The sequence below is a fragment of the Pseudonaja textilis genome, chromosome 1 (assembly GCF_049901715.1).
Source record: "Pseudonaja textilis isolate UNSWEBS1 chromosome 1, rPseTex1.2, whole genome shotgun sequence".
Classification (NCBI taxonomy): domain Eukaryota; kingdom Metazoa; phylum Chordata; class Lepidosauria; order Squamata; family Elapidae; genus Pseudonaja; species Pseudonaja textilis.
In genome coordinates, this window is record NC_141990.1 from 253,918,756 (window position 1) to 253,931,467 (window position 12,712).

The 12,712-nt window shown below is 36.4% G+C and overlaps 1 protein-coding gene across 7 annotated transcripts in view; it reads left to right on the top strand.

Annotated features, from left to right (window-relative positions):
* ANO1 (anoctamin 1) overlaps positions 1-12,712 on the top strand; it is a 170,118-nt gene that overhangs the window by 7,132 nt on the left and 150,274 nt on the right. For 3 of the 7 annotated variants that reach the window (XM_026706689.2, XM_087921290.1, XM_087921295.1), the window contains exon 1: positions 8,657-9,042. The exons of 2 other annotated variants lie outside the window; for them this stretch is intronic. In XM_026706689.2, coding sequence (XP_026562474.1) covers positions 9,009-9,042 — 34 coding nt within the window. In that variant the 5' untranslated portion in view covers positions 8,657-9,008. Of the gene's footprint in view, positions 1-8,656; positions 9,043-10,198; positions 10,322-12,712 lie in introns of those variants that run through there. 2 more of the 7 variants (XM_026706699.2, XM_087921291.1) reach the window with 1 other exon arrangement.

Below are 12,712 nucleotides of genomic sequence, written 5' to 3' on the forward strand. Positions count from 1 at the left end.
GCTGGAGCAGAACTTCAGCCAGTAGTGAACTGATTGTATAACATCCCCTAAAAGGATGTTTGTACAAGTAGTCTTTGACTTACAATCATGTGTTTGGCAATTCTTCAAAGTTACAACAACACTGAAAAAAAAAGGTTGCTTACAATCAATTCTCACACTTACTATCTCCACAATACCTCCACGGTCACTTGATCAAAATTCAGGCACTTGGCAAGTAGCATGTATCTACAATGAATGTAGCTGTCTGGCTTCATCTGACTATTATTTGCTACTTTTCCAATGAGTTCTGACAAAGTCAATGAGGGAAGCCATATTCTCTTAATCCACACAACAAGTGCAGTGATTCACTAAAGAGTGGCAACAAAAAAAATTAAAATCAGGCATGACTGACTTAACAACTTCCTTACTTAGCAATGGGAATTCTGATCTCAACTGTGTACATAAGTTGAAGACCACCTGTAGTGGGTAGGGGGCTCTCCAGAGTTGATGAAAACAAATGCTATGGCAGTCATATTCACTTTGGCAAAAACTTCTATAACCAAAAAATAACCCCCCCAAAAAAAGCTGAGGGACAAATGAAAATATCTATATGCTATCTATAATAATGAATTCAGAAGACTGAGTGAAGGCATGGTTGGAGCAGAGATGGTTCCTTGAAAACAAAAAGGATACACCCACCTGCTTACAGAAATGGTGTTGAAGGGAAAATTTCTCATCCCAAATAACAGTTCAGGAGGACAAAGCATGAACAGTAGCTCTGGAGTGTAGAATCAGAATTGAAAAAGCAAACATGGAATGGAGAAACAATGGAACATCTGACTTGGGAATGGCTGGTTTGCTTAGTGGCCTGGTTTCTACTCAGCTTCAAAATCTGAGCCTGGATTCTGAATGTCAAGAAGGAAGAAAGTTGTCATTTATAATAAGGACAGAACATAAAGATTCATTTCATGCCTTGGATTTTAGAATTATTATTCAACATTATTGATCTGGAAGGGCAATAGTTCAGGGCTGAAGCACATGTTTTCTTTGCTGTATTAAAATTCCATGTTCATTTATTGTCAGTTCCAGGGAAAAGGAAGAGAAACCTCAGGCAAGGTCAACAGTGTTTTACCTGAAGGCCAAGCTATGCATTCTGAGGCATGAAAATCAACTCAATCTTTTTTTTTTAAAGAGTGACAATTGTAGGAAGGAACTCCAATTCTGATCCTGACCACAGCACATGGGAGAAGAGATCAATATTTCCCTTCATATAAAAATCTCTATTATACTATCCTTGCTTGGGTGACTATGTGGTTCAGAAAAAGTTTCTATTGATACCAATGGGAATGTATTTCTAAGCACTGCAGCTGTTAGAAGGAAGAGAGAATTGTCTGGTTCATGGCTGAGAGGAAAGAAAACTTCTCCTCCTTGTTTTGACAGTCTCCTCAGAAGGAGTATATGCCAATTCCCCCAAACTGCCATTGTCACCCCATACCATATTTGCAATTAATGAAAGACAATATTTAAAACATTATTGCCTTTGGCCTGATGTTACTTGGTTTGAAAATACTATACAAAAAAGATCTATTGTTTAGATCAACCAATATATCAATTACCTTTTTATAGTTTGTTGACTCACAATGATTTCTTAATTAGATCCATATTTTTAAGCTTGCAGCCGTATTTCAGATCATATTATGATGTTCTATGGCAACTAAAGTAACTAATGATCTACTCGTTAAAAATAAAGTATCACTGATACCGAGTTTGGCTTGTGCTGATTACATGGATATATCCATGTCATTTTCTTGGCAAAAACATGGAATTTATTTGCTGTTGTTTACTTACTGACTGACTGACCTTTCTCCCACTTTCCTAAACTAAACCCATGGGATTTCCTTGGTGTACTCACCAGCATCCTAATACAGATGCCAAAATCTAAAACCCAGGCTATAAGTATTTTCTATTATTTCCTAGTAAGATTTATTTCATTTTATCTTGACATCTTGTATGAATACAGCTCATTCAGTAATAACTCAGCAAATCAGGGATCAAAATGTGTGAATATAATTTTCTGTAGGATGTTTGTTTCTGTGTCAAACTAGCTGCTCTGATCAAAACAATATTCTGCCATTATGCCACAAGAATCACCCCATTAGTATTGGTGTCATGACATTACACACAGCTCCAAAAGTGATGGAGCCTGTGACTACATTTGCCATTTTAATTAAAACAACTAGAGCAGTAGATCCCATTATATGAATCTAATTTCCTATTAAAGTACTGGCTTCTTTAATTTTTTTTAAACAACATTGGGAAACATATTTCCAGCCACAAAATCTAGTCTTCCACATCTCTTCCTCCAATAAAAGAAAACTTAAAAACATCAGTTTCTGTTGCAGCACTAAGCTTCTGTAATATACTGTATTTGTTCTTTTGGGCCTTAAAATTCATAATCAGGATTTTCTTAACAAGCTTAGCCCCATTCACATATGTATGATCTATTAAATATCAAATGATAAATAAATCCAATAAATGTAGTGGAGGATTTCAGACAAAAATACTAGTCAATAAATCTTCAGACATTTCAAAAAACAAAAAAGGACAAAATACTGTTCAATCATGATCACAATAAGGAGACTTGGGGTATAATTAACCTCTTGTATATTGACCATGCACGAAGATAATTAGCTATATTTTTCTTTTCAGTTTTTTAGTTCACAGCTTGATGATGATGTTTTATAATCTAGGGTCTAACACATCTAACCTAACCAGGGTTATTTTAATTTTTCCCTTAGAGAAACAGTTTTATTCCCCACCTTTGGTACATATCACCAGCTATTTTTACCACCAAATATATTGTCAGTGGCAAACCTGAGTATTCCACTTCATAATTTGTGAAGTGACTGTCAAGGATATTTTCAATAAAAAAGTATAAATAATTATTTATCCCATCAAATTAGTGTCAAAGAGAGACTCAAAATAAATTTAGATATTCCACATACAAAACTAAAAAAAATCACTGTTAATGTTGAATTGTCTTAGGAGAAAAACATTATGTTTCAACATCCTTTTGTTAAACATCTGAAGTTTGGGTTACACTGTAAGAAACTCTGTGCCTCTTTTGAAGTAAAACAGAGGTTATGAACTTTATCTCTAAACTAATCCTTTCAATATTTAGTTCTAAAAACCAGTAGCATTACTCTGGTGTGAAAACTAGCGTGAAAACTACTTCTAGTGCAATTAATAAATATTGTGCTGCTGTAACAGAAGAATGGCTGGTAATTCTGTGCTATTTGTTCGTAGTAGGGCTTTTTGTCCAAATAAGGCAATACAGCTTTCCCTTCTGCTTATAATACAGACATGAAATATGATGTTTCAAATGGTTACAAGAAAACACATTTCATTGTTTCTTGTCCATTTCCAAGGTTCTTCCTCTAAGAAGCTGGCTATGATTCTTGGATAGATTTATAGAGATTCTCCCTTGTCTCTATTAAATAATACTTTAATGGGGATCCAAGAGAAAGAATGAAAAATCAACTCAACAAAAATTTGTAGTCAGTGATAAAAAGTGGAATTTATTAAAAGTCCCCAAAAATAGCTTCTCTGGGGGAAAGATAATGATGTTAGTCGTGTTTTAGTAGTTATCATTTTGAGGCCCAAATGGAAGAGAACATTTCTTGAGGGGTATAGCAAAGAAATAAATTCTTATTCAACACATACGAAGCCTGCATAGACCTGGCTTCTAGTAAGAATTGGGATTAGAACTAGAAATAGGACTTTTGTTCCGGTGTGGAAACAAAGGGGAGCATTAAAATTTTGCCTGGAGTTTGTTGCATTCTTTATGGGGCAATTTGAAGATTCAGACATGCACTGGCTGGTTCATAAATCACTGTTTCCACAACTGATTCTTTTCCACTTAATTAAATTCTTGTCCTCAACTAATTTTCTTTGCAAAGATGCTTGTAGATAAGGATCAGTATACTAACCTTTATAGGTAGAAACCTCTATTTGGTGGACAAGGTAAATTAATAATATTTGTATTTGCCAGTACTCCCATCAAGATCATTGGGTATATTAGAAGAGTCTATTCCAGATTAAACCGATTCAATGTTAATGACTCTTCTCCCCTAGTTGAGGAAATATATTCAGACTTGCAAAACTCTGTTTCTATAATCTTACAATAAAAGCAGTATTAGCTTATGTGTTTCGGGTTTCCAAACATGGCCCAGACATCTGGGCTGACATCAGTCTTGCAAATCTGAATGTACTTCTTCCAGTCCCTCCCTTATTGACAATTATGGAGAGTCACACCTAAAATACTTTTTCAAAATACATATTTGCCTTGGATTCAGATTTCTTCAATTAGAATATTGTCTTGGCTGCAGCTCTTCTTCCTGTCCCTCAGTGTTATTCCTTCTGCCCATTAAAGTAGTCTAATGCAGGGCTGTCAAACTCACTTTGTCACGGCAGCATCACATGACACATTCCCCTCTTCGCTAAACCAGGCGTGGTGTGGCCAGTGTGTGATGCATCCGGCCTGCAGGCTAGGAGTTTAATAGCCCTGATCTAATGCAAGGTTGATTTTAGAACTCTGTCACAGGCCTGAGAAGTAATAGCATTTTGTCTTTCTTTCTAATGCTCATGAAGTGAGTGCTGCAGTTGTTAAGCAAACCCATTGTTTGCTATGGGACAGTTTTTATCGGAAAACCAGAATAAACATCCATTTCTGGCAAAAACATAATAAATCAGAGTCATGGAACTGTGGGGGCACCGCAAATGGCTGTACATGTGAGCTGGTTGCGGAGCACCCAAAATACAGTCATGTGACCATGGTGGGGGGGTCCAAACATTGGAACTTTGAAACCAAGCCATAAATGTTCACTTCAGGGCTCGTCTTAACACTGAACTGTTATTAAGCAACCAGTCATAAGTTGAGGACTACCTGTAGGCATGTCAGTTATTCATGTCAACACTATATATTAAGTTCTTCCTAATGGGATGAATAGAATCTCTAAATCACAGGGTTTTTTTCCCCTAAATGTATCTATCTGGGTGGAAGTGAGCATAGTAGACAAATTCTTTATGTCTGGATACATAAAGACTCTGGTTGAAGCTTGACATAAAAATGACTGTTACTGGAAGCAGGGGGGAAAAAAAGCAGGAGAAAGGGTCAGAGTCCCATGTTAGGTAGATACTAGATAGTTCTCCATAAAGAAAAGACTGATCTATAATATTCTGTCTGGTCGAGGTTTAGTGATGTTTTTAAAAGTAGGCTGAATAAAAATTAGGCTGAATAGTTTCGCCTACGTACCTCATGCATTTGTAGGTTTCCTTTTTTCCTTTTTCTTTTTTCCCCTTCCCTATGGTTTATTTAAAAAACATTTTAGGTTTCTTCACTCTTTTTTTATCTAGTAAAGCAATAAAAAGAGGACTTTGAGTGGGTGCATAAGAAGGGTTTAAACAATGTGGCGGATGGTGAAAGTGGACAGGCATTTTTATTCATCTGTCATAATATTAGAATTCAAAGACAGCTAGTGAAATCAGTTGGCAGCACATTTATGACAGAAGAAAGCCCAGTTTGTCACATTACACGTCCTTAACTTTTGGAATTCACTGTCATGAGGGATAATGATGGCCATTTACTTGGACAGCTTTAACAAGACATGAAACAAATTAATACTGATACGTGCATAAAAGTCGTTGACCATGATAGTCAAAATGTTTCATGTTCCAATTTGATAACCTGATATTTTCTGGGATTCCTGCCTTCATTACCTGCTTGTGGACAACTGCTAGAAATATCTGCTTAAACTAAACATGTTCAGGACGAACTGGGATGAACGAAATGCAACGTAATGAGGGTTAGGAGACAAAGGGAAATGTAATAGGAGACAAAAGAGGATGATGTTCATCGTTTGTGCTTCACTTAATTGCAATGGGGGGCAGGGGAGGCAGGCCCCAAATCTCATTGGGGGAGGAGAGGAACCCATGTGCATTCCATTCTATCTTCTTCTAACCATCTTCTCATTGGACCTCCATGTAGTTTGTTTCTTCTGAAATAAGGGTGAGATGGTTTAGAAAATGGATCATAACTAACAGGAATCACTTATAGAGAGAGATTATACTCTATAGACCAGGGGTCTTCAAACTTGACTGCTTTAAGACTTGTGGACTTCAACTCCCAGAATTCCTCCAGTCATGTTAGCTCAGGAATTCTGGGAGTTGAAGTCCTCAAGTCTTAAAGTTGCCAAGTTTGAAGAGCCTTGCTATAGACACATGCATGCTGTATTGTACAAGCCATTATTATACACTGCCTAGAAGCCTTCTGTAAGGGAGATAGCCAATTTCAAAAGTTGATAAATAAATATAAATACAGCGCATACAGTGACTTACTACTTCTTTATCAATAAAGAATACAGCACATACAGTGACTTACTACTTCTTTATCAACCTATTTTATTCAGGTGTGATGAAATCTGTTGGGCAGGAGCATCCTAGGATACTTAGAAGTAGAAACAAGAAGTTTGGATACAAATCATTATTTCAGGAGAGTTTCCTGTAAGGCAGTTTGCTAATATAGCTATCTCTTAATTGGATGGGCAAGCAAATAACCCATTTTAGCCAGAAGTGAGCAAGTAAAGGCTTTCTCAATACAGTTTCCTCAGAGATATTTGCTAAATATCCAAATTATGCTTATCAGTTTTGCTACACTGATTAGGAGTTATTGGAATTATTATCCAACATATATGGAAGATGGCAATTAGTAAAAAGGATATATAGGAGTGCACAATGTTACATTTCACAGATAGTCCTCAACTTACAATAGTTCGTATACTGACCGTTCAAAGTTACAAAGGCACTGAAAAAGTGACTAATGACTGTTTTTCACACTTACGACCATTGCAGTATCCCCATAATCATCTGATCAAAATTCAGACGCTTGGCAAGTGACTCATATTTATGATAGTTGTAGTGTCCCAGAGTCCCATGATCACCTTTTGAGACCTTCTGACAAGCAAAGTCAATGGAGAAGCCAGATTTACTTAACAGCTGTTTTACTAACTTAACACCACTGCAGAAATTCACTTAATAAATGTGACAAGAAAAGTCACCAATGGGGCAAAGCTCACTTAACAAATGTTTCACTTAGCAACATAAATTTGGGGCTCAGTCATGGTCATAAGTCAAGGACTACCTGTATATGGCTTACAATGTGGTATCCTCATTGGGGTTATTTTATGTTTTAAGATTATCACAGTGGGTTTTAAAAAGGAATGGAAAACGGTGAGCATTAAAAAAAAACCTAGAAAACTAAAGCAATCAAAACAGAAATTTCAATGAAATATAAAAGAAGTTCCAAATTACACTTGGATAAGCGGAGCAATGTGTCTCATGAGGAAAGAGATTACAGTAGTTATGGAAGTGCTGTCATGTGTGTTACCCAAATTCTATTATTGTCATTTACATAATTACAAGACATCGTCATGTTACTACCAGATGCCTTTGCAACTGTGTCCTTATGATTGGAATAATTGACTGACAAACTCAAAATGCAGCTTGTTTCAGCAGATGGATCTCTGAAGAAGCAGAAGGATGAAGCAAAGAGCTTTCTTGATATTATAATAACATCAGGAAAGGGTTTTGGACAGAAATCCTGCTCCCTCACTAAAATAGACATTGCAATATTGCAATTGCAATAGCACTTAGACTTATATACCACTTTATAGTGCTTTACAGCCCTCTCTAAGTGGTTTACAGAGTCAGCATATTGCCCCCAACAATCTGGGTCCTCATTTTATGGTACCAACCTCGGAAGGATGGAAGGCTGAGTCAACCTTGAGCCAGTGAGAATTGAACCCCTGGCAATCAGCAGAATTAACCTGCAATACTGCATTTTAACCACTGCACCACCATAGATCTTATATACCACTGAGTTGACAGATTTTGAAATAATAGATATTATATAATTATAATTTAAACCTGAGGTGAGCACATGTGGATGATGGTCCCCAGCAAACTGCAGATTGCATTGCCAAACTCTGTGGCATGTCACCTTCCAATAATGATTTCCATTGCTACTGTCCAGCTTGCTACTTCTCTTTTCTCCCAGATTAGCTTCTCCAAGGAGCTTAGTCTATGCATAATGCATTCAAAATAGGATCATTTGATACTGGTCATTTGTACCTCAAGTGAGAACTCTGGATTGATTTCTTCAGTGATCTATTTGTTTGTTTGTTTTCTTGCTTGGCCATGTATTCTCAGGACTTTTCTCCAAAAACAAAGCTCAGAAATGTCAGAATTCTTCCTATCCAATTTCTTCTAGACTTTCTAAAAAGTCTAAATCACAGGTAATATCATTGCTTACATGAATCTGCTCTTTGTAGGTACATCGAATATTTTCACAGCATTGAATATTTTCCATCCTTGGAAAAAACAGAGGATCAGTTTACTACTGCCTTGTCCAAATGACGACCAGGCACTGTATCATGTTCTTTACTCTTTCCAAGTTTCCAAAATCCCTCACCATTAGCCCTGTTGCATGAGGTTCAAATCTGGTACAATCAAAAGACAGAATGAAGTAAATGCTTTGAATGGCAGGCAAGACCAGCATAGGGTTAAAAAGTTATTTCTCCATGTAGCCTAGAGTTACCTTTCAAACTGGCTAAAGCAATCCATTGCTTGCCACCTGTGACTTGAAAGAGAGTATTCCACAATAAGCCGGTATAGAAAAATCTGTACTTCAACACTGAACTGTAGTGTCTTTCTATTTGCAAGGCTAAAAATTTGCCTAGTTTGTAACCCGGAACTAAACTTAGGGTTAAAGCAAAGTGAGCTTTCTTTATAAATACTAGCATGTGTCACTGTCCAATTATGATTTTAAGTGTCTCTAATGGTACAAAGGTGTGCTCTGTTCAGAATTTTGAGCCACACCTCTCCTTCATTTTTTAAATATTCAACTTCTGGTGTTTCATTTCTGCAATAATCCCATTTCAGAGAGGATTACTTGGAAAGCAACTATTCAATTTATGATTCTGGAGAATGTATTTTACTCAGTAATAGGTAAGTCAGCAAGACAAGTGGCTTATTATTATGCCTTCTGTGAATGAAAGTTGTAGTTTTAAAAAAATCTTGTTTTTGTTTCCTTCTATTGTCGGGTATTTTCCTTTAGTATCACTATCCATTTACAATATTGTCTATGTAAAATCACAGATGGCTTACTAGGGGAAAAGAGTATAATTTGTTTTAGGGCAAGGTTTTTTTTTTTAAGTTTCCTTTGCCATCAACAGAATGCCAGTTTAAAGACCTTGCCACAAAACACTTTAACATATGTGAGAACTAAATACCATGAAAACTGGAGAACCATATGTGTGGGCGAGAACTATTGGTTATGAAACTGTTTGTGCAGAATGTCAGGGTGCCTTAATATAAATCACTAATCAGATATTGACGTTTTATTCAATTGCCCATAATGGGGCATGGAGGTGAGGAGTTACAAGCAGAAATAGGTCATTTTCATTAACAGAAAATATCATAGGAAGGTTTTCATTGCTTTGGTTCTATTGTTATATTTTATTTTATTTTCCTGTGTTGTGCACTCTACCCAGAGTCCTTTGCGGTTGGGATGGGTTACAATTCTGTTAAATATACATAGATACATATATACAGGTATGTATGTATGCATATATATTTTATTCTCTAAAAGCCAGCAGAGTATGTTTCCTCCATGTAAACTTAGCTTTATTAAGCACCAGAGCCTGTAACTGTAGGGACTATTTGAATGCATTCAGATTATTTTAGTAGAAATAACTAACATTATGTCAAAAATAGAAATAATTAAACAACAGGCAACCTTTCCTTCAAAGATATGTATATTGCAGAATAATAAATGCCTGATTTATTTTACATATGTTGGCCATTTTTAAATTAAATGGAGGCAGCTTTTTTATACAGACTTAGATCTAAATGAAACATAAAAGAAAATAAGGTCACACTAAAAAAGGAAATAACGTTTGTTCCATTAAGATCAGAGTGGCAACTCTAAAACAGACATAGAAATGGTTTTTTTTTCCCCTGAACCTGTGGCAAGTAACTTTTCTTGTGGCATTCTATATCTTTCTTCAAGATGGTTCTGCTGGTTATATAATGGTGTGAGGATCACTTCTATTAAATTTTAAAAACTCTGTGCCATTGACATAACTCTCCTCCTCCTCTCAAGGCTACAGATGGAGCATTTTAAAATTGCAAACCACTGGAACTTAAAATACAAAGCATAGGTGCCATCAGCTTCTTTTTACAATTCAAAATTAACAGGAGATGTTTTCTTTTGAAGCGTGTATAGGTAAGTAATGATCCCATATTTTAATAAGGTAACCTAAATAGTACAAAATACTTTGATGAATAAAATAATCAGTAGCATTAGATTTCTCCTCTCTCTCTCTCTCTCCACCATCCCAGTAAGCAAGAATTAACCTTCATTTTTCCTTTGAAAGTGTTGAAATAAGGAACAAGCGTTCCTCTAAGTGAATGACTTGGGATTTGCAATGTGTTCGATCTTTTCAGAATTAAAATAGATTGCTTGGCCACTTTTAAAAAGCTTCCTTTGATTTTTCACACAGTGTCAAAATTTAAAATATTGATTCTGTTAGGAACAGATGTCTCCTTTGATTTAGAGGCATCTCTCTTTTAACTTTAGAGTGTACTTAAAAATACAATCCTGTGTGTGCCTACACAAAGTAAGTCTCACATAATTTGGAATAGGGGATAATAAGTGGATAAAATATTGCAGTCATAAGGAATAACCTGTGGCCCTGTGGGGAATAGAATCTGTGAGGAAAATGTAACAATGTCAGATAAAAAGTTGCCAATTCCAAATAAATGCAAGGGGAACTGGAAGTAGTTCAATACCTTGCACAGGAGAGCAAAATGTACAAGTAGTTGTGTTTAAATTTTTATGTATAGAATTAATTGTCCTAAGAGAGAACAAAACCCGACTCTATTTCTTGATGCAAAATCAATTTGAAGAAATGGATAGATAATCCTTAAGGTAATCAAGACACCTTACAACTTAAGAAAATAATTGTGGGACCCAGGCAAGAGAGCAAAATAGGGCCACAGCACAACTCCAGAACAATAAATTACAGGATGGCCCTCAGGGTTCATAATAGTACATGTTTTTTTCAAAGGGAATAAACATATTTTATTAGTAACACTGGAAATAATAAACAGATCCTGTGGTCATCGCCATGTGTAGTCTTGCATCCTTTCACAGGATGAGGCAGAACGTCTGGGATGGTTAGGAAATCATCAAAGTACCGCTGGGACATATGTCACAAACCAGGACTGTGCCTGTTTCAGAGCTCCTTCCTTGGTGTTGGTGTGCACATGTGGGAGGTAGAAGTGCTGTTTTCAGTGTGCTGGTGTTTAAAGTGATACAGTGAAATCTGCTGCAGGCACTGGATTTATGCTCCTCCCATAGTACCTGTAGGTCTCCCAAATCTATGCCTATTAAAATAGATTTAGGGAAGGGAAAGGGGATTGTGGGAGGTCAAAGTAGCATTCTTGTGGAAACACACGTCTGGCTGTGTAAGACTGGAAACAACCTAAAGCTGTGCAGGAAAGTTAGCCATTGTGAGAACAAGGAGAAGCCCATGGTTTTTCTTTCTTGCTGATTTTGGAGGTGCAGGGGTTATGACAATGAGATCGTGGCATTGCTAGAAAAAGTGGGCTCGGCGTTTTTCAGGATTGGAAGCTTTGTTTTGCTGCAGTTCTTGTTTGAGTCTCTTTAGTGAATAGGTATATTAATCCTATGGAAAATTTAATGCATCTGTGTAATAGCTTCTTAACTCAGGCTATTATTATATGGCAGTTTGCCTGAGTTTACTCGGCCAATCATGGAAAGCTCCAAGACCTGTAGAAAGAGGGCAGAAATCAAAAGTTTTTAAAAAGGTAGATTGAGATGAACAAAGAAATGTGGGTTGTGTGAATGCACTTAATCTGAATTCTCTTTTGTTCTGTCTTTTGTCCATTCCATTCTTATTGTCCCCTGTAGTGATATCCATCTTTCCTTTCCTTTTTTCTGTTCATTTCCAAGAAAGTTGGAGAAAATAAGGCTTGTGGGTGTGTTTGTGAGGAATTGCCTAATTGTGAAATGATCCAGATTGGTCAGCAAGACACACATAACTACAACATTTAACACTGAAAAAACTGCAAATGTGCTAATGTGTCCTAAGCAAAGCAAGAGAGGCTTCTTATATTATATTTGAAATTGTAATTGCAACTTTTGGGGCATTCCATTCTCTTCCTAAAGCAATTTCAAGATGAGCTTAGTTTATCTAAATTTTAGGAATCTCAAAATATTGAGAAGTCCACACTTTGAGCCAATCAGTGTTTGTCTTTTTTTTTCAACAGACCAATAAGAGAGAGCAGGAAAAATCCTGTCACACATTCACCCCCACCCACTCTATCTGGTGGGTTACTATAGATCCTGAAAAAAGAGAAATAAAATAAATCGCTAGGCTCTCTCTGCCGTTGACATTTGTAGCTTATATTATGCATCACTGGTTGCTTGTAAAAATGTGGGGGAGGGGGGATAGCTAAGTTCTTGCTAAGGGAAAAAAAACTACACAGCTTACAAAACTGCCTTTTCTCTTAAAATCACCTTGGAAGGTAGGAAGGTGGAATTTATGCATTCCTTTCAATTGATATGGCCTCTCATCTTAACATCCTAATT